General features: G+C 32.6%; 1 protein-coding gene across 1 annotated transcript in view; it reads left to right on the top strand.

Annotated features, from left to right (window-relative positions):
* Positions 1-23,736, top strand: part of PKP4 (plakophilin 4) — a 227,778-nt gene that overhangs the window by 182,523 nt on the left and 21,519 nt on the right. Inside the window, 3 exon segments of the mRNA XM_074303392.1 lie at positions 614-746; positions 5,203-5,416; positions 22,031-22,214. Coding sequence (XP_074159493.1) covers positions 614-746; positions 5,203-5,416; positions 22,031-22,214 — 531 coding nt within the window.

The following is a 23,736-nucleotide window of genomic DNA, read 5'->3' as shown; positions in this document are numbered from 1 at the left end:
AAGTTCAGTGAACTTAGATTGTTAGCTCTATTTTCAAATGAGCCAATTTTCCCATAATGTAACAGCTTTATATTTAACAAGCACTCACATAATTTTCCAAAATAAGGCCCATAAAATTAGCACAAACTTTCTGATATCCTGCTATTCTTTCATCTTTCATTTCCTTTTTAAGTTCCCCCGATTCACTAAGCTAAAGAACCCACACTTATTCTGTATCAAGCATAGCCAACAGTTGTTATATAAATATAAATTCATCAAAATTAAAACTATAATCTTCCAAAAGAATTCTAATACTTTTGTCTAGTTCTATGAAAAAAAAAATAAAAGCTACCCCCTAAAATAACAATTTATTTTAATGAAACCAATGGGAAGAAATATATAAAACTATGTTTTTCTTTTGTCCAACTATATCTCATTAGTTATTATTTGTTTGTTTTTTGGTCTGAGCCTTTGAATAATTTTATCACTGGTTTAAATTTTACAAAGATTTTTGGTATTTTAATAATTTTTTGATTATGGTGCAAAAGATCTCTTGGCAATAGAAACAATGATTTCATTGTTCCAAAAGTACAAATTTGAAAAATTTGGGGGGTCTTGTTTTTTTCTCATACAGAGAATTTGCTTGGCGTGATCCTGAATTGCCTGAAGTCATTCACATGCTACAGCATCAGTTTCCATCAGTTCAAGCAAATGCAGCGGCCTACTTACAACATCTGTGCTTTGGAGATAACAAAGTGAAAACTGAGGTACAAGATATCTGAATGAAAACAAAGAAAAGATCTTCAATTTAGAGGTTTCATAGTCAGGGTACCATTTTATTCAATTAAGTAGTCATTTTACTAAACTTTTATTATTTTGGAATCCTACATATTTAAGTAGTTCTCATAAAAAATTAAGAATGATAATCTTGGAGTAATTATTATTTGTTTTTATAATTAGCTTGTTTTGAAGCATAGAAAAGCTAATCAATTTAACCTCATTAAGAAAAATATTTTCTGGTACAGAACTTTGAAACAAATATGTTGTTATTCCTTAAACTTAATAAAAGGAAATGCATATAATAAATATGAATATATATATATGTATGTATGTAATATATTTGGTATGATCAGACTTAAGTCAACACATAGTGAAATGAAGCTATAAGAAGTTTTAATCATGAATTTCTATAAACTAAGTTTTATCAGAATTTATTTTTTCAGAAGCAATATTAATCTATTGATTATTGAGAGCTACACATACTTATTCATCACAGATCTTCCTTAATCTTTGATTTGACAATAAAATTATTTTTTTTATCTGTTTGATCTGGATACCTAAGAAAGAATACAGAAGTTATACTCAGCCTCTTTGGAATATGCTCTGTACTTGACAATTTCTGTTTCTTTACTCATCGTTCCCTGGACTGTCTCTGTCATAGTCCATTTTTTATCCTTCTTCGTGGTCCAACACAAACTGCCACCTGTTCTTCTCACATGACCTTTTCCATAACTGCCTTATACAATCACCTGCAGGTTTGGGTTGAAGGGCAAATGGGATATTCTTGATTTTTACAGACTATTGCAGCTTGAAGGAAGAACTGCGGTAGAGATGCAGAATAGTACATTGAAACTTTGGAACTTAAATGTGAAAAATCTTACAGTATTTTTATCTGATGTGTCTTATGGTCTGAATTCTTATATCTCAGAGATTATAACAGAATTGTGGTCTATGCTAATCTACTATCACTTCCTGCTTGTTAAGCAAACACAATTATGTATAAGACCCTGGAGTGTTGTCCCCTTCTTGTGCCTTGCTATGACATGGAGATTGCCCTGTGTCCTCAATGGTCATGCCAAGGAACTAAAAGCTCAGATAGCTCCTAACTACTAGGTTGGCTTTAGGGTGATGAATTATTCAACCTTTGCAATTCTCAAATTATTTGAATCATAAATTGGTGAAGGAAAATTTACATTGGTGAAATTGCAAGTCAATAAAGTATGTACAAAGTACAAAGACTTTCCATTGAATCATCAAATGTCAAAGCTATAAAGAAGTTTACAGATTATCCAGTGCCTTCATTTATAGAGGAGGAAAGTAAGATAATAAAGCTTTTCTTAGGTCACACACAGTTACTGATAGTGGTAGGTCTGAAATGAAAGTGTCTTAACGTCTAATGTAGTACATATTTCACTCTGCCATTATTACCTCTGGTCATTAACTACCTATTGCCCAATAAGGAAAACCTATCTTCAAGAGGTATGTTAAACACCATCAGTTAAATAAAATCCTAGGTTCCAAAAACACAGATACAAGGTTTCAGCAAAACTAGATAGATCTTTGGTATTTTTATTTGTCATTCAGAAAACCATTTTTGTAACTTGAGTATACCACACGGCTAGTTTCCTCATTTCTGATTCATTTGCAATCTCTGGTGAAGAAATAAGGATTACATATGCCCTTCAAAATTAGGTGTAATTAGTTGAGTTCTTAATTTTACCATTTACATTCCTAATGTGATCTGCATAGCTACCTGAATTCAGATTTTATTTTGATTCATTGTCTTCTGACTACAGTTTGATTGTCTTAATGTAATCTCAAAGCTACTGAAGAAGCTGTTTTTGATAGCTGAAACTATTTTGTATCAGCTTCCAACTTGCCCTCCAAAACATACATATTTGAATGAAAAGCATAGTTTGACTCCATATTCATATAGGGATAGAACATTCAACAACATAGCTAATCAACCCAGGCTATGTGCAAGATGAAAGATTAAAAAGAAAACCAAAAAAAAAAAAAAACAATGAAGTCAGTTCATATCTATTAGGATTACCAGATGAGAACTCAGGTTATCTGGACAGTGACAAGGTGAGAACTCAGGTTGTCTAGACAGTGACAAGGTGAGAACTCAGGTTGTCTGAACAATGACGAGGTGAGAATTCAGGTTGTCTGGACAATTACAAGGTGAGAACTCAGATTGACTTGACAGTTCTCTGGCTCAGACCTTTGGTTTGGGCCTTTAAAGGGAGTTTACACCTTAGGAATTCTAAGAGGAGCAAGTTCATTGGTGGAAGTATTTCCCCACACCCCATTGAGTTCTCACCTGCCTATTCTCTGGGAGGATAAAAGAAGGGCAGCATTGGGTCTGAGAGAATCGACTCTGGGGTAGAGTTTTGACACCAGGCAGGCTGAAAGGAGACCAGTCTGATTTGAGAAAGGACAAGAGCTGGAGGAGATTCAGAGCTCCCAAGAAACTTGCGCACAGAGGAAAAGATTTTACAGATCTCCTCCCAGAGAAGGATTATAATTGAGCAGACAGACCCTCACAATTCAAGAACATTACACATAACAAAGAAATTTTTGAAACTCGGAAACTACTATGTCCATTTTCATGTCAGCAAAACATACAATTCAAATGTGCTTGATTACATACTTGATAAATGTAAAACAAACTAAAATAAAATAAGAAATTGAGGTTTTAAATAGTCTTTAATAGTCCAGTTTTTAAAAAAGAAATCAAGCAAGTCATAAATGAAATGTTTAAAAAAAAATTTGTAAGCCATTCTTTAGTATAATCAAAGACATATGTTTGCAATGGAGCCACAGTTAGAAATTTTCTCAGTACATTATTTGACATAGTTTTTTAAATGCTAACCACAGCAATAAGATAAGGACACAGAAATAATTGTTATTGACAAAGTAGAGATAAAATTCTCTCTTGGTGGGTGATGTAACATGTACTTACTAAACCTCAGAAAAATCAGTGATGAAATTGACAATGAATAGTTTCAACTAAAGAGCAGGATTCAAAATACATTTAATCTACAGAAATGATTAGCATTTCTATGTAGCATGAAGAAAAACCAGGTAGAAATTATAAGAGGAATTCTATCTAAAATAAATACAAAATGCATAAAAATCTCTGGGTTAGATTACCAACATAGATACACACATTCACACACACACACATGTGTACACGCATGCAAGTATATAGGATATAGAAATAATTCACAAAATGTCAAGTATTTTTTGTTTTGTTTTTTTCCAGCAAATTTAATTGTGCTAAATTTTCTTATCTACTCTTTGTGATATGTCTTTAAAATAAGTAGAAGGAAAGATAAATGGAGAAATGTGGGTGGTAATATAAAAATAATATTTTATTTAAAAACAAAATAATTTTATGCAGTCAAGATTGACTAAATATTATAATCTTCTGATCTCCTTTAAAGTTTGTTTACTTAAGAATTTTATTCCCTAGTCCTGATTAGTATGTAGTATGTGCTTAATAAATGTTAGCCTTGTCAAACCTCTCTCTCGTATAGGGCTTTATTACCCCCAAACTGAAGTATTGAAATAAAGTACTGGTCAGGCTTCTTGCTTTTCTAATGAGATCTCTGAAATTGATGGGCCAGTGATACTTAGCACTTATGTGACACTGAGTGATTCACTTCTCCTTTGAGGTGTCCATCCTACTGTTGTCACATCTGTTTTACAAATAGACTTAGTCTGACTCTTCCATTTGAAATTTCTCATTGGTTTTCACTTATCTAATATATAAATCCTGTAGTTTAAAATTTTCCACATTCTTTCATTGCCCAACTTCATATACCTTCATCAGTGCGTCTGCCAGCTCCTGACATAGCTTTTATTTTCCTTTCCCATGCATTCCCTATGTCTGATTGACTTCTCCCATATCTATCAAAAATATTCCCAAATCTGTGAGACTTGGCTCAGATATTACATTCTCCATGAAATCTTCTCTGATTTGTGAGCACTTTGCATATTATTCAGTTATGTTCCATTCCTTTTTTCAATTAAATGCTTATATGTTGCATTGGACAAGTAGGTGACACAATGGTTAAATTGTTGGACGTGAGGTCAGAAAAAGTAATCTTCCTCAGTTCAAATCCTGCTTCAGATATTAGCTGCGTGTCCTTGGACAAGATATTAATCCCAATTGCCTCAGTTTTTTAATCTCTAAAAATGAGCTGGAAAAGGAGACAATAGTCTCTTTGTCAAAATAATCCTAAAAGGAATCACAAAAAGTTGGACACGGTAATAACAAATGTCACATCGCTCTGTTAGTTTTTAAGCTTCCTGAAAACCCTAGAACTTATCAAGTATAACCCTAGGACTTGATATTCTGTACATGATAATGATGATAATAAAATGTGAAATTTTCGGGCATTTAAAAGATTTAATTTATTGTTGAACTCTTTCTAGGTATGTAGATTAGGAGGAATCAAATATCTGGTTGACCTTTTGGACCACAGAGTTTTGGAAGTTCAGAAGAATGCTTGTGGTGCACTACGCAACCTTGTTTATGGAAAATCAACAGATGAAAATAAAATAGCCATGAAAAATGTTGGTGGGATACCTGCCCTGTTGCGATTGTTAAGAAAATCTATTGATGCAGAAATAAGGGAACTTGTAACTGGTAGGTACAGAATACATAAAGAGCCTTTTTTTTCCTCCTTTTGCAAAAATGTTGTTTCCCAATAATTGAAATTTGAAAACTTACTATAAATTAACCCAGCTTTTGGGTATTGTCAGAGAATTGAATAACTAATAAAATAATCAGGCTAAGAGGCAGCTAGGTGGCACAGTGGATAGAGCACCAGCCTTGAATTCAGAAGGACCCAAGTTCAAATGTGTCTCAGACACTTAACACTTCCTAGATGTGTGACCCTGGGCAAGTCACTTAACCCCAGTCTCAGGGGAAAAAATAATAATAATAATAAGTCTACAGTAAAATCTACTTGGCATATAACTATGCAGAATATGATGAAATATCTCTGATTGATAAGAGACATCTAGGTGACACAGTAGGTAGAAAGCTGGAACCTGAAATGAGGAAGAGCTAAGAACAAATCTGGCCCCCAAACTTTCTAATGGGACAACATTGGGATTACATTATCTGTAAAGTGGAGATAGACCTTAACACTCAGAGTTGTTGCAAGAATAAAATGACATATTTGTCAAGTGCTTTGCAAATCTTTTAGCACTATATGTCTTAATTATTATTATTGATATTTCAGAAGCCACACTGTCTCTAAATATTAACTGTAATGTCAATAAACATGGAAGTGTTGGTTAATAGTAATTTTTGGTTTATAAAATACCAGATAAACTATAATTTATCATATTTATATTGTACACAGGATATAAACAATATTCTGAGAATTTCAACAATCAGTAAACATTTATTAAATAAGCAAGTCCTGAGGCTATGAAAAGAGATAAAAAACAATTCCCTGCCCTTGAGGTATAGTCTATTTGAATGTTTTCTTTTGGAGAAGTAGGAAAATAAAACTATTCTTTATCTCTTAAGGAAAGAGATAGAAAGAATATGTGATTTCATCAACATAAATAGCTTCCAGAGAGGGAAAAGCCTTCTACCTGTGTCAATGAGCACTTTTTCTGCAATTTTTAATCTTTGTTAAGTTGGTTGAAATACTGACAGGAGGTTAATAACTTAGGTGACTCAAACAGGATATGCCAGAGGCAAAATTGACCCAGAATTTTCTGGGTTCAGAGACACAGCATCTGTCCATTAAGCCACAATTCCTCTCTGTACAAACAATAGTATTCAGCATCATCTAAAGCAAACCTTATTCTCCAATTTCCTTGCCTTTGCTCATACATTCCCTGTGCCTAAGTGCTTCTTGCTTCCATCTCTGTCTATTGAAAACATCTTTAAGACTTAATTCATTTACCTCCTTCTCCATGGTCTTCCCTGATCTTCTCCCAACTAAGGGCCATAATAGAGTCTTACAGCCAATTATCTGATTAATTAAAGGACTTTTTGGAAGGCAAGAGTATGGCAGATGTTTTTCATGTTCTTTCCTCATTTAAAAAGGGGGGGGGGGGAAGGATGTATTCTTTGTTTCTGCTTTGTTTTGCCTGATTAGGAAGTTAGAAATAAATGATCTAATGAAGCATTCTTTCCTAGACTACTTCAGAGATCAATATACCATACTTTTTGCCTGTTGACTTGAAAAGTACCCTAATTTTGAAGAATAGGGACTGCGAATACCTAAGTCCTGTACCTATTTTATTTGGGAACATAATTAAAATTGTTATTGGCATCTAATGGATAAGCCTAATGTATTTGATGGTATGTGAACATTTATTGTCATTAGGCCCAAACTATAGTTTTATTATATAGGTTTTGTTTGTTTAATTTAATATTCAGTGGCTTTGTTTAGCAAAATGAAAGCTTTGCTCTATTCCAATATCTGATATTTCTATATTAAAGTAAAGTACCATTCAGCTATCCTTATGCTCCCTACCTTTTAAGTTGATATTGGGCCTTTCACAAAGGTTGTATTGGACATTTCAGGAACCACAAGTGAAAGGCCATTTAACAAAATACCATTCTTTTATCGTGTCATCATTATTAATAATAAAAAAATAAATAAATGGATATCAGTTTTATGGAAACTGAATTCTTAAGAAATTTAGCTTCAATTTTGAGTTAATATTTATTTTCCAATGATAATTTTACTTTTTATGTCTGTGAATTATAGTGGATCATTGAATATAATTAACAGTCTTTAAAGACAGACATTGTTATTTGCTTTATTTTTAAGAGTGGAATCTAGTTACAATATGTGGTTTTTGTTTGTTTTGAAACATTTTAATAAGGTCATAATGCATTATTTTGGACCCAAAATTTTGATTTTTTTAATTGTTATTTTATATTTTTTATTACAATCAATAAGATTACCAGAAATTATCCTTTTCTCTTCTCAGGACCTACTTACTAAATAGAGCTGATTCCCAATTTCTCTTATAATGAACTATAGTGCTTGGATTTTGTTTTTCTTATTGTTTTAATTGTTTGGGAGTTTTATAACAGGATAATGGGGATTTATAAAAGAAGGAAGGAAAGAATAATTTCTGTAGTTAGCATGTCATCAGGTACTTTGTTACGAAGGATTATTTATTATATTAAATTTGCATCATTGAGATTAGTAGAACATTATTAGAATATAAACTTCTTAGTAATTGTATTTTTTTGTCATTCAATTCTAACCCATATATACATTCCCTACTATGAAAATGTAATGTTTTGTAAAATCAAAATTCATATTTCTGATTTGTTTAACAGAGCCATAGAAAAGCAAGTTTCTTGTCCACCATTAGTTTATTGAAGACAGAGACTTTAAAAGACATGTTTGTCTAGGAAAATTACACTTACCAACTCCTATTTAAGTGTTTCATGACTTTAAATCACTAAATCTAGACTAGTCTTCCAGGCATGGCTATGATCCATCAGACTTGTATTCAAAATTTTTTTCAGCCCTGTAAAAGCTTCCATATGCTTTCATTCCCTTGACATAGCTTCCAAAACTCAAGGTCACCTTTATGCTATTCTGGGTAATTAGCAAATAAATGAGGAAATGAGTAGTGGTTTCTAAGAATCTCTTGGGATTGGAGGATGCTAATAGTTTTTAGACTGTCAAAGTTTAATTTACCTTTTGATACTCTAAATATGAAATCCATTATTTTCCAAATATCATCAAGTTGGACGTATTGCTGGAGGAGTTGAATCTTTCAAATCCAGATACCTTTGCCATAAGCAAAACCAGAAGAAGGAAGTTATAGCTAAATGTAAAGTTGGTTCACAGGTAAAGCAATTGGTTGAGTTATTTTGGTTGTTGTTGTATTCCCAAAAGCCTCAAGAATTTTTATTATGGATTGTTTCTTAATCACATATAACAAGAAAAGTTTATATTTGCAAAAAGGACCATTGTGAAAGTAATTGTGACTATATACCAACATCACTTGCATAGGATGACAGAGATATACTGTGAAGAACTTAAGACCCTCAAAAGCACTTCAACATATGCCCTAATGCTTAGCTATTTCAATGCAAAGGGGTGGGAATCATTGAGAAAAGGGGGGGAAAATGAAAAAAGTATGGTCCAAGAAATGAGAAAAATAATAAACATAGTTTATACAGAAGACTCATATAAAGAATACACATCACTATGTAGCTGAAGTTGAGTAGAATAGGTCATGAAGATATGGATATATAAATGGATGTAGATATATAGTGGGAGAAAAAGAGAGAAATAACTGAGTGAAATATTATGGAAGAATTCACTGTTCCCACAAGTGTTCCAACAGTGAAAAATAAAAGGGGGATGAGATCAAATAATCAAGAAATCTAAAAAAAGAAATATCAGCTTACTTTCATACCTAGCCTGGCATTGCACAAAAAGCTACCCAAAAAATTCAGGAGCACTAGGTGAGGGATCATATCTATAAAGTCAGCACTGACTCAGATAAAAAGCCAAAAATCTATAATAGTAATACAGAATGGGGAAAGAGATTGTAGAAGAACACAATATTGCTCTGACCCAACGGGAATCAGTGGGGAACATAATAAGGAGAAAAGAATCAAAGTTCTGACTAGGAATCTTTTAGTTTATCAGTGCTCTTAAATATATTAAAGGGTATTGAGACTCCTTATTAAGTACAAAGGAATTTAATGTCAGGATAATTAGATAGTGGTTGCTCAGAAGTGATTTAGCCTGCCTCAGCAGTAGGTCCCAAATCAAAAATTTATGCTAGGGACATTAGTAAGCAGAAGAAAACGCTGGATACTATGAAAAAATATTGTGATCAAGTGGTACCTAAGATCTAAATCTAGAAGACGATAGTAACTCTAGAAAAACTGCAAGCAGAGTCTTAAACAGTTGATTGGCCATATCTATTAGTGTACCTGCAAAGAAATTAAGTTGTAGATTTTTAAAGTAAATGTCCAAAAAAAAAAAAGTTAATAAAGAGCTTTGGAGGAAAGAGTTAGAGGGAAAATAAATAGCTTTGAATAAAAAGTGGAAACTTTAATCAAGCACAGATTTCCCTAAAAATGAGAATTATTAAACAGAACTCAGTGATGCCATGAGACGATGAAAAATATTAAAACAAAATCAAAAGATTACTATCAAAAGCAACTTATCTGGGAAACACCATGACCTAAAAAAAAAAAACCCTCCCTCTCTTATTTCAAGAGTCACAAGTAAAAAATGGCTGTACTTATTAGAACTAGAATTTAAAGTGAAAATAGATTCCAATAACTCCTGCAATGGAACCACAAAATAAAAATACTTAGAAATGTCATAGACAAAATCCAGAGCTTCTAGATCAAAAAAAAAAAAACTGATGATAGACCAAATACCAAAGAACTACAGCCAGGACCACAAAACACTTGACAGCAACTACTATTTAGAAAGAAAATCTTGGAATATGATCATCAAAAAGTTCAGCAACAAAGACTTACAATAAACAAAAACTTAACCTGAAAAAATTCTACAAGGGGGAAAATATACCTGTAATAACAGAAAGAAGACTTTGCATCATTGCCATTGAAAAAATCAGAGCTCTGAATTACAAATATAGGCAGGCATCAAGAGAAACCTAGAAGGGTAAATATATATTTGAGTAATCAAAGAGTCCAAATTATGCCAAAGTCTTTTTACCTTTTCATAGAGGGAAAAGAAACAAGTATGGCTTCAGAATTATGTAACACAGGAATTCATACAGTGAATTGGTTCTGTCTCAATAGTATTTTTTCTTTTTCTTTTTTTTTCTTAAATTATAACTTTTTTATTGACAGAACATGTACATGGGTAACTTTTTACAACATTGTGCGTTGCACTCACTTATGTTCCAACTTTGCCCTTCCCTCTCTGCACCATCTCCTCTAGAAGGCAAGCAGTCTTAAATATGTTATATAGTATATCCTAGATACAATATATGTGTGCAGAACGTACAGTTCTCTTGTTGCACAAGAAGAAATTCAGAAGGTAAAAATAACCTGGGGAAAAAAACAAAAATGCAAGTAGTCCACATTTATTTCCCAGTGTTCCTTTCCTGGGTGTAGTTGATTCTGTCCATCATTGATCAATTGGAACTGAATTAGATTTTCTCTTTGTCAAAGATAGCCACTTCCATCAAAATACATCCTCATACACTATTGTTGTTGAAGTGTATAAATGATCTCTTGGTTCTACTCATTTTACTCAGCCTCAATTCATGTAAGTCTCTCCAAGCCTCTCTGTATTCATCCTGCTGGTCATTTCTTACAGTATAATATTCCGTAACATTCACATACCACAATTTATTCAGCCAATCTCCAATTGATGGGCATCCACGTAGTTTCCACCACAAAAAGGGCTGCCACAAACATTTTGGCACATACAGGTCCCTTTCCCTTCTTTAGGATTTCCTTGGGATATAAGCCCAATAGAAGCACTGCTGGGTCAAAGGTTATGCACGGTTTGATAACTTTATGGGCATAATTCCAAATTGCTCTCCAGAATGGTTGGATTTGTCCACAACTCCAACAACAATGCCTCAGTGTCCCAGTTTTCCCGCATCCCCTCCAACATTCATCATTGTTTGTTCCTGTCATCTTAGCCAATCTGACAGGTGTGTAGTGGTATCTTAATTTGGTTGTCTTAATTTGCATTTCTCTGATCAGTAGTGATATGGAACACCCTTTCATACGAATTTCAATTCCATCATCTGAAAATTGTTCATATCCTTTGACTATTTATCAATTGGAGAATGGTTTGATTTCTTATAAATTAGAGTCGATTATTTTTTGGAAATGAGGCCTTTATCAGAACTTTTGACTGTAAAAATGTTTTCTCAGTTTGTTTCCTTTCTAATCTTGTTTGCATTACTTTTGTTTGTACAAAGGCCTTTTAATTTGACATAATTAAAATTTTCTATTTTGTGATGAATAATGATCTGTAATTCTTCTTTGGTCACAAATTCCTTCCTCCTCCACAAGTCTGAGAGGTAAACTATCCTATGTTCCTCTAATTTATTTATAATCTCCTTCTTTATACCTAAATCATGGATCCATTTTGATCTTATCTTGGTGTACAGTGTGGGTCCATGCCTAGTTTCTGCCATACTAATTTCTAGTTTTCCCAGCAGTTTTTGTCAAATAGTGAATTCTAATCCCAAAAGTTGGAATCTTTGGGTTTATCAAACAGTTATTGACTATTGTGTCTTGTGAACCTAACCTATTCCACTGATCAACTAATCTATTTCTTAGTCAATACCAAATGGTTTTGGTGAGCGCTGCTTTATAATATAATTTTAGATCAGGTATAGCTAGGCTGCCTTCATTTGATTTTTTTTTTCATTAGTTCCTTTGAAATTCTTGACCTTTTGTTCTTCCATATGAATTTTGTTATTTTTTCTAGGTCATTAAAATTGTTTCTTGGGAGTCTGATTGGTATAGCACTAAATAAATAGATTAGTCTAAGTCGTATTGTTATCAATATTTGCTCAGCCTATCCAAGAGCACTTAATATTGTTCCAATTATTTTATTTGTGTGGAAAGTGTTTTGTAATTTTGCTCATATAATTCCTGACTTTCTTTGGTAAATTCCCAAATATTTTATGCTATCGACAGTTATTTTGAATGGAATTTATCTTTGTATCTCTTGCTGTTGGATTTTGTTGGTGATGTATAAAAATGCTGAGGATTTATGTGGATTTATTTTGTATCCTGCAATTTTACTAAAGTTTTGAATTATTTTTAATAGTTTTCTAGAAGAATCTCTGGGGTTCTCTAAGTATACCATCATATCATCTGCAAAGAGTGATAATTTTGTTTCCTTATTACCTAATCTCTCAACTCTTATTGCCAAAGCTAGCATTTCTAATACAATATTGAATAATAAATAATGGTGATAGTGAGCAACCTTGTTTCCTGATCTTCCTGGGAATGGTTCCAGTTTATCCCTGTTACATATGATGCTTACTGACGGTTTTAAATAGATGCTCCTGACTATTTTAAGGAAAAGGCTATTTATTTTCCTGTACTCTCAAGTGTTTTTATTAGGAATGGATTTTATTAAATCCCTTTTCTGCATCTATTGATGATCATATGGTTTTTGTTAATTTGATATAGTCAATTATGCTAATAGTTTTCCTAATATTTTACCAGCCCTGCATTCCTGGTATAAGTCCTACTTGGTCATAATGTATTATCCTGGGGATGATTTTCTGTAATTTTTTTGCTAATATTTTATTTAAGATTTTAGCATTAATATTAATTAGGGAGATTGATCTGTAATTTTCTTTCTCTGTTTTCAACCTACCTGGTTTAGGTAAGAGTACCATGTGTGTGTCATAAAAGGAATTTGGTAGGACTCCTTCAATCCCTATTTTTCCAAATAGTTTATATAGCACTGGAGTTAATTGTTCTTTAAATGTTTGGTAGAATTCACTTGTAAATCCATCTGGTCCTGGGGATTTTTTCTTAAGGAGTTGGTTAATAGCTTGTTCTGTTTCTTTTTCTAAGATGGGACTGTTTAGACTATTTACTTCTTCCTCTGTTAATCTGGGCAAGCTATATTTTTTAAGGTATTCCTCCATTTCATTTAAGTTATCGAATTTATTGGCATAAAGTTAGGCAAAGTAATTCCTAATTATTGCTCTAATTTCTTATTCCTGGTGAGTTCTCCCTTTTCATTTTTAAGACTTAACAATTTGATTTTCCTCCTTTTTTAATCATATTTACCTATTTTGTTGGTTTTTTCATTGAACCAACTCTTAGTTTTATTAATTAATTCAATAGTTTTTTTTTTTTTACTTTCAATTTTATTAATCTCTCTTATTTTTAGAATTTCAAGTTTAGTGATCTGGGGGTTTTTAATTTGTTCTTTTTCTAACCTTTTAGTTGCAAGCCCAATTCATTGACCTTCTCTTTCTCTATTTTATGCAAATAGGCCTCTAGAGATATAAAATTTCCCCTTATTACTTACTGCTTTGGCCTCATCCCACACATTTTGGTATGATGTCTCATTATTGTCGTCTTCTTGAATGAAGTTATTAAATTATGTCTATGATTTGCAGTTTCACCCAATCATTCTTTAGTATGAGATTATTTAGTTTCCAATTATTTTTGGTCTATTTTCCCCTGGCTTTTTCTTGAATATAATGTTCATTGAATCATGGTCTGAAAAGGATGCATTTACTATTTCTGCCTTACTTCATTTGAATTTGAGGTTTTTATGTCCTAATATATTGTCAGTTTTTGTTTGGGTTCCATGAACTGCTGAGAAGAAAGTGTACTCCTTTCTTTCTCCATTTAGTTTTCTCCAAAGATCTATCATGTCTAAGTTTTCTAGTATTCTATTTACCTCTTTGACTTTTTTCTTATTTATTTTGTGGTTTGACTTATCTAATTCTGAGAGTACAAGGTTGACCTCTCCCAATATTATAATTGTGCTGTCTTATTTCTTCTTGCAGCTCTCTTAATTTCTCTTTTAAGAATTTAGATGCTACACCACTTGGTGCATATATATTTAATATTGATATTGCTTCATTATGATTATGCTTCATTATTGCTACTCTTTAGCAAGATATAGTGCCTTTCCTTATCTCTTTTAACTAGATCAATTTTTTGTTTTTGCTTGATCTGAGGATGGCTACCCCTGCTTTTTTGGCTTCACCTGAAGCTTAGTAGATTCTGCTCCAGTCTTTTACCTTTATTCTGTATTATCTCCCCTGCTTCAAGTGTGTTTCCTGTAAACAACATATTGTAGGAGTCTGGCTTTTAATCCAGTCTGCTAAGCACTTCCTCTTTATGGGAGAGTTTACCCCATTCACATTTATGGTTAAAATGACTAACTCTGTATTGCCATCTTGTTAATCCCTGCTTATGCTTTTCTCCTTTCCTTCCCCCTTATCTCCCTTCCCATTATTAAACTTGTGAGCACCACTTGCTTCTCACAGCCCTCCATTTTTAGGATCCCTCCCTCTCACCTTAGAGTTCGTCCCCCTTTCTTGCCCCTTTTCCTCACAATTTCTGTATTCCTTTCCGCTTAGCTTACTTCTTCCCTTTTCACTTTACCCCTCCCACTTTTCAATGAGATAGGAGAAGTTTCTCTGTAAACTGAATATGTCTAATATTTTTCTCTTTAAGCCAATTCTGATGAGAGTAAGATACACATTATGTTCATCCCCCTCCATTCTTTCTCTCAGATATAATAAGTTTCCTTTGCCTCTTCGTGAGATGTAGTACCCCCACTTTACCTTTTTTCTGGTACATTTCCTTTCCACCTCTAGTTTCTAAAACAAATTATACATGTGTTCTTTATGTATATTTATAACAGAAATATAGTTCCCAAGATTTCTTTTTACCTTTTTAGGTTTCTCTTGAGTTCTTTATTTGGAGATCAAATTTTTTGTTTAATTCCAGTTTTTTCATCAGAAATAGATGAAATTAACCTATTTCATTGAATGTCCATATTCTTCCCTAGGAAAAAAAAATGCTCATTTTTGCTGGGTAAGTTATTCTTGGCTGCATACCAAGTTCCTCAGCCTTTCGGAATATCATATTCCTTCAATCCTTTAATGTGGATACTGCTAGTTCCTGAGTAATCTTTATTGTGGCTCCTCTATATTTGATTGATTTTTTTCTAGCAGCTTGCAGTATTTTTTCCTTCTTCTGATAGTTCTGGAATTTGGCCACTATGTTTCTTGGAGTTTTGATTTTAGGATCCCTTTCAGTAAGTGATCGATGAATTCTTTAGATTTCTATTTTACCCTCTGTTTCTATAACATCTGGGCAGTTCTCTTTGATAATTTCCTGGAAAATGTGTCCAGGCTCTCGTTTTCATCATATTTTTCAGGGAGTCCATTTATTCTCAGATTGTCTCTCCTGGATCTATTTTCCAGTCTGTTATCTTCCCAAGAAGGTATTTGACAATTTTTTTTCCATTGTTTCATTTTTGGGGGGGTTGCTTGACTGATTCTTGGTGTCTCCTCGAGTCATTCATTTTCATTTGTTCAATTCTGATTTTTAATGAATTATTTTCTTCATTTAGTTTATTTCTTTTTGTAATTGTCTATTTGAGTTTTTAAGTTGTTTTGTTCTGTGGAATTTTTTTCATTTCACCAATTTTATTTTTTAGAGAGCTATTTTCTTTTTCCAGTTTACTAATTCTGTTTTTCAAGGATCTGATTTCGTTATCTCTAAATGTGTGGGATGACAAGTCTGCTTTATCCATATAGAAGCTATCAATGGTTAGAGCTCACTTTAATTTATTGCTCATTTTGTCAAAGAAAAAAATCGAAGAAAACAAGGTAACAAAACAAAAACAAATGTAGTCTGCTTTTTTTTGGGGGGGGCTGGATGGTGTTACTGAGTTTTCTCCACAGATTCCAAGGGCAGCTGTGAGGCACTAGCAGGACAGCAATGGCCAGGCTGCATCTGCACTCTGAGAGCATGCTGAGTCACTTCGGGTGGGTATGGCCAGGTCCTGAGAGACGCTAGCATTTCAGGGTTATAGTCTTCACTCCCTGTCTTTACAGCTTCTCTGCTGGTCTGCTGGCTTGCTGCCAGGGCAAAGTAGCAACACTGTGGTAAAGTTCTCCCCGCAGAAACAGTTGAGATCACTCCCCACCCCACTTAGGTCTGCTCAGTGTGAGCTGCCTTCTGTACTCTCACTGCCTGCCACATTCTTGCTGTTTGCCTGCTTTCAATCTGTACCTGGTCTAACCATCCCCACCCACGAGCAAAAACAGACTTTTTCTGGTGAATTTTGAGGATATCTTCTCTTGGTAATTATTTGTGATTTTTTTTTCTTTCAGTCAAGCACTAATTCCAAAGCTTGTCATGAAATAAATTATTCTGAGAGAAAATGCAGAGCTTAAGCAAATGTCTGCGTCCTCTCCGCCACCTTGGCCAGAAGTTCCTCAATAGTCTTAAAGGAAGAAAACAGAGAAAGTGTATTATAGGAAATAAGTGAGGAAGTCAAATGAGGAACTTTGTATGTCACATAAATGGATTTGCTTATCCATTCTGCTAATCTCTTCCATTTTACAAACAGGTTTATCTCATTCACGTTCAAAAGTCTTTTTTTTCCTTCCATTCTTTTCTCTTAAAACTATTTTTATTTTTATTTTATATTTACTTTGGAGGGTTTTAAGAAGTGATCAGTGGTCCAAGATGATGATGGATAGATAGATGGATGTGTTGCTTCTTAAAACTGAAAAAATACATGGGCAATGCAAACTTTATTAGCTTCTTAGTTACGGGTAAAATATGTTGACAAAAATGAATGGTTCAGTATCTCCTCTAAATATATATTGTTGACAACTCATGTGGTGAGTGAAGAGCATACTTAAGAATGATGAAATCTTGAAAAACTTGGATTCAAGATCTGCCACTCACACAAACTAAGTGAATTTAGTCAAATCACTTAGTTTTTCAGTGCCACCCAGTAATCTAATACTCTAAATTGCAGAGCAGGTATCAATTTGGCTGGTAAAGGCAGTTTCTTCATTGCGAGCTCTCTTATACCAATAATATAATAATTCTAATCCAAAAAATATACTATAGTTGATTTTATTTTTGTTGTTTAATAATAGGAAATGAATACTTGTGAGAGAGTCATAAAGTCACTAGCATGCTAAATTTGGATGTAGTAATACCTAACGTCAAGTTCTCACTTTTAACATGTATTACTTATATAGTTCTCTGAATCTTTTTTTTTTTTTCCTTAAAAAAAAAAATGATCTTACCTATTTTGAGGTTATTATGGAGCTAGATGGGATAAAATATGTAAATTGCTTTATATGCTTTTAAAACTATAATATACATATATAATCGCAGTTATTACTGTTTTAATATCAGGAGGAAGAATCAAAATGAAAAATAACACAGTTGAAAAAACTCCAATCTGACCTATACAAACAATTTATTGGTTCCCTCAAAATGAAAAATGATTGGAAGAACATCAACACAAGATTATAATAATTTCATACAGATTAATTAATGTAAATCAATTGTCACAAAAAAGAAGACCAAGAGATTCTAAAAACCAGCTTAGTAAATTTAATCATCAAGCCAAGAGCAATACATTTAGAATTTCATTTTGTAAAGTGAAGTGAACATTGTACACAGTAATGGCAATATTGTCTAATGAAGAACTGAATGACTTAGCTATTCTCAGCAATACTATGATCAAGATGATCCCAAAGGACTAATGATGAAGCATATTATCTGCCTCCAGAGAAAGAACTGTCTATTGTTTAAATATAGATTGAAGCATGCTATTTTTCACTTTCATTCTTTTTCTTTTATTTGAGAATTCTTGTGCAAAATGACTACTATGGAAAGATTTTGCATGAAAGTTGTTTTAACATGTAATTGACTGTGGGGGGCAACGGGGAAGCAGACTTTTACTTTAGGTGTAGTAGGGAGACATTTATGGAAAAATTAGACCCAACTAAGCAGTATCTCAGAGTCATTAAGGATGAAATTAAAAAGAGGGCAGCAAGTATATAGGAAGATAAATATGGATTCTTCAGCAATGTGACACCAGAGCCCCATCTCATTTTATAGAAAAAGTAGAAATGGTACTAAAAGCAAAAAGAAGAAATTTAAGTAGACCAAGTATATACATTGGAAGTTCATTCTAGAGGTGATATAATTATCATAAAAGGAAATTGAGAGAACATAACTACTGACTTGTGCCTAAATACCCATCAAAAAAAATTTGCAAGAATAATTTATACAATTTGGGAGCATCCATAAGGAGACTATAGGTAGGGGCAAAGGAAGGCTTTTGCAAGTGATAATCTATAGGAAGACATCTTGACCATCACAGTTAACTCTAAGCTGTAGTGAACATAAATTTCACTATACTTAATAATTATTGACTAAAAATAGCATTAATTCAGTAAAGCAAAATGCTTGTGGCTTTTGTGTATATTTCAAAATTATTCAAGTTGTCTTGAAAAATATAACAGCAAATCTTGTTTGACATATGTCAAACATGCATAGATAAAGGCATGTACACTTGCCAGAAATGTTTGGTAGTATTGTGGAAGTAATTAGCGATTACTTCAAGGTGAGATTTCCCAAAAATAATAAAGTGCTCCAGATGTTCCCATTTACATGTGACATGTTGATTGTATGAAGTCTTAGAACATTGCAAGGCTTCCTTAATGAGCTTTCTAATCAATTTAAAGATTTTGGCCCGAATTATCCACAGAGGGAAAACAACATGAATAATGTCTGATGTCCAAATTACGATGAAAATGAATAACCATTAGTTTGATCCATTGTATATGTATACATATGTGTGAATTTGATTATTCAGGATGTCCCAGAACTCTTAATATACTTAATATTATACTTAATATACTAAGACTTTTGGAACACTCTTGGAGCATGAAATGCATTTTAGACTTTACTCCCACTACTCTCAACCAGACTCCTGAAATCTTCCATGATATCTGTTATCATACACTTTAATAGCTTATATATTATTTATAACTTAAAACAAAGATATCTATATTGTGTAGTGGATATGGATAGAGTGCTAGATTTAGAATCAAATAATTTTGAGTTCTGATCTGACCTCAGACATTGGCTTTCTATGTGAGATTAGACAAGTCACTTATCCTCTTTATCTGCCTCAGTTTCCTCACCTGTAAAATCAGAGTAATAGTAGCACCTACCTTGCAAGACTTCTGTGAGATTCTAGTGAGATCATTTGTAAAGCACTTAGCAGAGGAAAATTGCAGTGAACTCTCACTATATAAGATACATATATATCTATAATCATTGAATTGGGTCAAGAACTGAGCAAGAAGAAAAAAAAAACAGACTTTAACTCTTAAAACAAAGACCTTTTTTTCTGATGTTTCTATTAGGGTTAAAAGCAGCAAATCATGGAACACATGGCAATGGATAGGGGTATGTCTGCTATGGGCATTTTAAGGAACTACAAAGGTGAAGCAGGTTAATGAATGTCACCAAAGAAAAATATGAGCAAAATAGAATATAGGTTGGTCACATGATGAAAGTTATGGGTAATTTTGAACCTTTTAGTCAATTGTGTTACTATGAAGTTGGTATCAGCTGAATAAAACCACTTGGGAAAAATCCCTGTTCCCATTTTTAATTTTCATCAAAAATATCCTTTCATATATACATAAAGCATTCTAATATAAAGTTGAACATATGGACCTATGAATTGATTTTCTTTCAGTTTCCTTTTGGGGGGAGCAATGCTATCCAGGCATTTTCCCTATTCTTTTAGACCTTCTCCTTGGTATATTTTAGAAAACAGTCTCTTAATACTTTAAATGTTTCATTACCTTCTTCAGTGACTTCCTAAGTGTAATATATAATCCAGCCAGTTTTCCTGATTTTATCTTAAGTGACATTTCACATATATAGTAGTTTTACTATCATTGTAATTATGAATGTAAATTATTGTAGAATTGTGATGTCATGTTTTAATTTCCATTTGTCTGTTTTTTTGCCAACTATCTCTGAATGTTAGGGGGACAGTATGTTTTGTTGGGTTTCAGTCTAACCTATTTATAGACCTATACTGCTTTTCATCTTTTTATGAGGCAATTTTCACTTTTCATATATCTTGTTTTTAATGATTAGAATAGCTTACACTTAGCAAAAAAATCAAGGATTTTCTAGCTAAAGTGATTTCAAGATTTTTTTTTTGCCTCTTCATTGTGTTAACTCTTCTATCTAAACTGTTCTGTCTAAACTTTTGCAGTTAATGTTGATAAAGTCATATCTGCCTTTTCTACTTTTTAGCATGGGTGTCTTGTTTGAATATGTTAAGTTAAAGCTGTTAGAATTGTATGCAACTGAGCCATTTTCTCATTCTTCTTTTATGATATAAATTTTGGCTTTTGCTCTAACTAGTTTGTAGACTACTAAAAGAGGTTTTATTATACATGGTTTATGGTTAGGGCATTTGTAAGTAGTAAAGCAGAGTGCTTTTGCAGTAAGGAGATCATTGCCAGCTAGGAGAATTAAGGTGTATTGAGCTTTAATGGATGACTAGAAATTCAGCAAATGATAAGGGGGAAGGTAATACTTCTGACATTTTAAGTACAGCAGTTTTACTCCTACATCAAAAAAAAAAAAAAAAAAAAAAAGACTTCTAATGATGTAATTGTGATTGTTTAAAATGGTCCATTTTTTATCTTTATGATCTTGAAATAAAATAGAATTGTGCTGATTGTTGTAAATGTTGAAATATATCAACTCTATAAAGTAAAGGATACTTCTGTTTTAAAATCTAGAAAATACTATGCTTTATATGAAATTAAGATTTGCATATGACCCATATCTCTTGTGTCAAGGAATAATTGTATAAATAAGAATCTTGAATCTTTGCTAGTTGCAAGACATGATTTCTTAAACGAAAGAAGGCTATTTTTACCCTCTCTTGGTTGTATTCTGATTTATTTTAATACTGTATTTCTTCCCACAAAAGAAAGGATTCTGATTTTCTTTCTGTTCTAATTAATAGTCTTTCATCTTCCCTGATAGAATTAGAAATAGAATTTTCTCTCCACTCTTTAAAATCACCCAGACAGCTCCTAAACAGTTTTTCTTTTGCAAAGGACTCAAAAGTTCTTTTTTTCAAGGTATCTAATAGATTGACTGAGTATTATGTTAAGTTCTGTTTATTTACCCTGTAGTAATGTATTTGATCATTTTGAAACTTTTTTGAAGACTTTGAGTACTCTGAAAGACTTTAGAATGAAATCATAATGACTTATTTTGTAGAAGCCACTATTGCTTTTACTGCTAAATCTGTAAAATCTCACTGTAGCTTAAAAGAATGGTCAACTTGTTTTTTGGTTTTTTGGGTTTTTTTCCCTCCTGAGGCTGGGGTTAAGTGACTTGCCCAGGGTCATACAGCTAGGAAGTGTTAAGTGTCTGAGGCCAGACTTGAACTGGGATCCTCCTGAATTCAAGGCTGGTGCTCTATCCACTGCGCCACCTAGCTGCCCCCAGTCAACATGTTTTATAAAATACCATAAGTCATTCCTATATTCTTAGTAAACAATTTTAGAGGACCTAGTTAACCTATTAAATGTCAAAGTGTGAATTAGACATGAGATAGGTTGGTCCAGAATGGCCATTACTGATAGCAGTTATTTAATACTTGTTCATTTTTAAAGTAAAAAGACCTCTAAAAGATGTTGTTTGGTTTATTTAATGCAATTTTTTTTTAAGGAGTACTCTGGAACTTGTCCTCATGTGATGCAGTAAAAATGACAATCATTCGAGATGCACTGTCAACTTTAACAAACACTGTGATAGTTCCACATTCTGGATGGAATAGTTCTTCCTTTGATGAAGATCATAAAATTAAATTTCAGACTTCACTAGTTCTACGCAATACTACAGGTTGCTTGAGGTAATTTCCTAGTTACATGCTGATCATTTAACTTCATAATCATAATCTATACATTATAGCTTTATCTCTTAGATTTGCTTTATTGTACTAATAAGGCATTTTTAGGTCACTGAATCTTTCTATTACAGAATTCAGACTGATATGTTTATTTTCACACTAGAAAAGTGTCAAGTGCCAACTTGTGACACAGAAATAATTATTCTTAGAAGGATTGGTAATTTTTTTTTACTACTTTTGAATCTCAAATTAATTTCAAAATTCCAAAGGTTTCCATATAGCTCATATTCATTATTGTGTTAACTAAATATGATTTTTAATATATGTACAATCAGAAGCAAAGAGATTGTATACAGTAATGGACAAAGGGCTGATCTTAAAGTGAAGAATACTAGGTTCAGCTTTAGTCTTTTTGACACAATACCAACTTTGTAACTATAGGCAATCCATTTAAACTCTTAATACTTTAAGTTACAAGTGAATTGTGAGTCTGCATAAATGAAAGGAGTCTCTATACCCAGAGTTCATAAAACTCAAAGGTAACATGGTACATTGGAAAGATTAATAGATAGGAAGTTAGGAGAGATATGTTCAAATCCTCTTATTAACTGTTTAAATTAAAGTTAGTGATACATAATTTATTTTAATTCCTTTTGATCTTTGTTAACAAATGCAAGTATTTTAGGAGAAATTGTTTTTTATGAAAAACAAATCTAAACAGTACTTTCCAGGATTACATTAAATATCTAAAGTTATTAATATTTTTTTAAAATAAAGATTTCCTTCTATGTATATAATTAGGTATTTTGTTAACATTAATGCCATTAATTGATACTAACATAATCTTAGCATAGCAACCTTCAGCCAAGAAAAAATTTGGAAAGAAAACCTTTAAAGTCATTTGCCCTCTTGAGGTATGAGTTAAACTTACAGGTTTAGAGAGAAAGGACTACTTTGCTTAACCTAACTTTTTTTTTCCTATAACAAGTGACATGAATACACAGGATACAGAAGAGAACATGGAGTGAATAAAATGTAGGCAAATTAGAAAAACTAGGTAATATTTTAGATCTTCCTTAGTCAGTTCTTTACAATGTGGTTCCATTATTTAGTTTGAAATGCAATCAGTTCCTAATTATCCATGAGATAAAAAAGCTGTTGTGTCCTCCTTATTGAATAGTTTTGATGGCTCAGCCAGACTTACCAAATTTCCAGACAAATGTCTTCACTTGAGTTTTGTTATCCACCAAAAAACTCCTCTGTTTATATAGCTCATTGTACAATCCAACTACATTGTATAATTGTGTAGCTCAAGTAAAATCCAACTACATTTTTATCAGTACACCAATAGTATACTTCAGATCTGTGAATGGCATACAAAAAATCTTGATAGGCTAAAGAGCTAATGGGATGAAATTGATTAAAGAGAAATGTGAATTCCTATCCTTGGGTTCACAAAACTCAGTTACACAGAAGGCAAGTAGACTGTATGTGAAAAAAACACTTGTTCTAAGAGACTTATTGT

Source organism: Sminthopsis crassicaudata, chromosome 3 (genome assembly GCF_048593235.1).
Source record: "Sminthopsis crassicaudata isolate SCR6 chromosome 3, ASM4859323v1, whole genome shotgun sequence".
Lineage (NCBI taxonomy): Eukaryota > Metazoa > Chordata > Mammalia > Dasyuromorphia > Dasyuridae > Sminthopsis > Sminthopsis crassicaudata.
The sequence above is the reverse complement of the archived record's forward strand: the minus strand, read 5'-3'. Positions and strand labels throughout refer to the sequence as shown.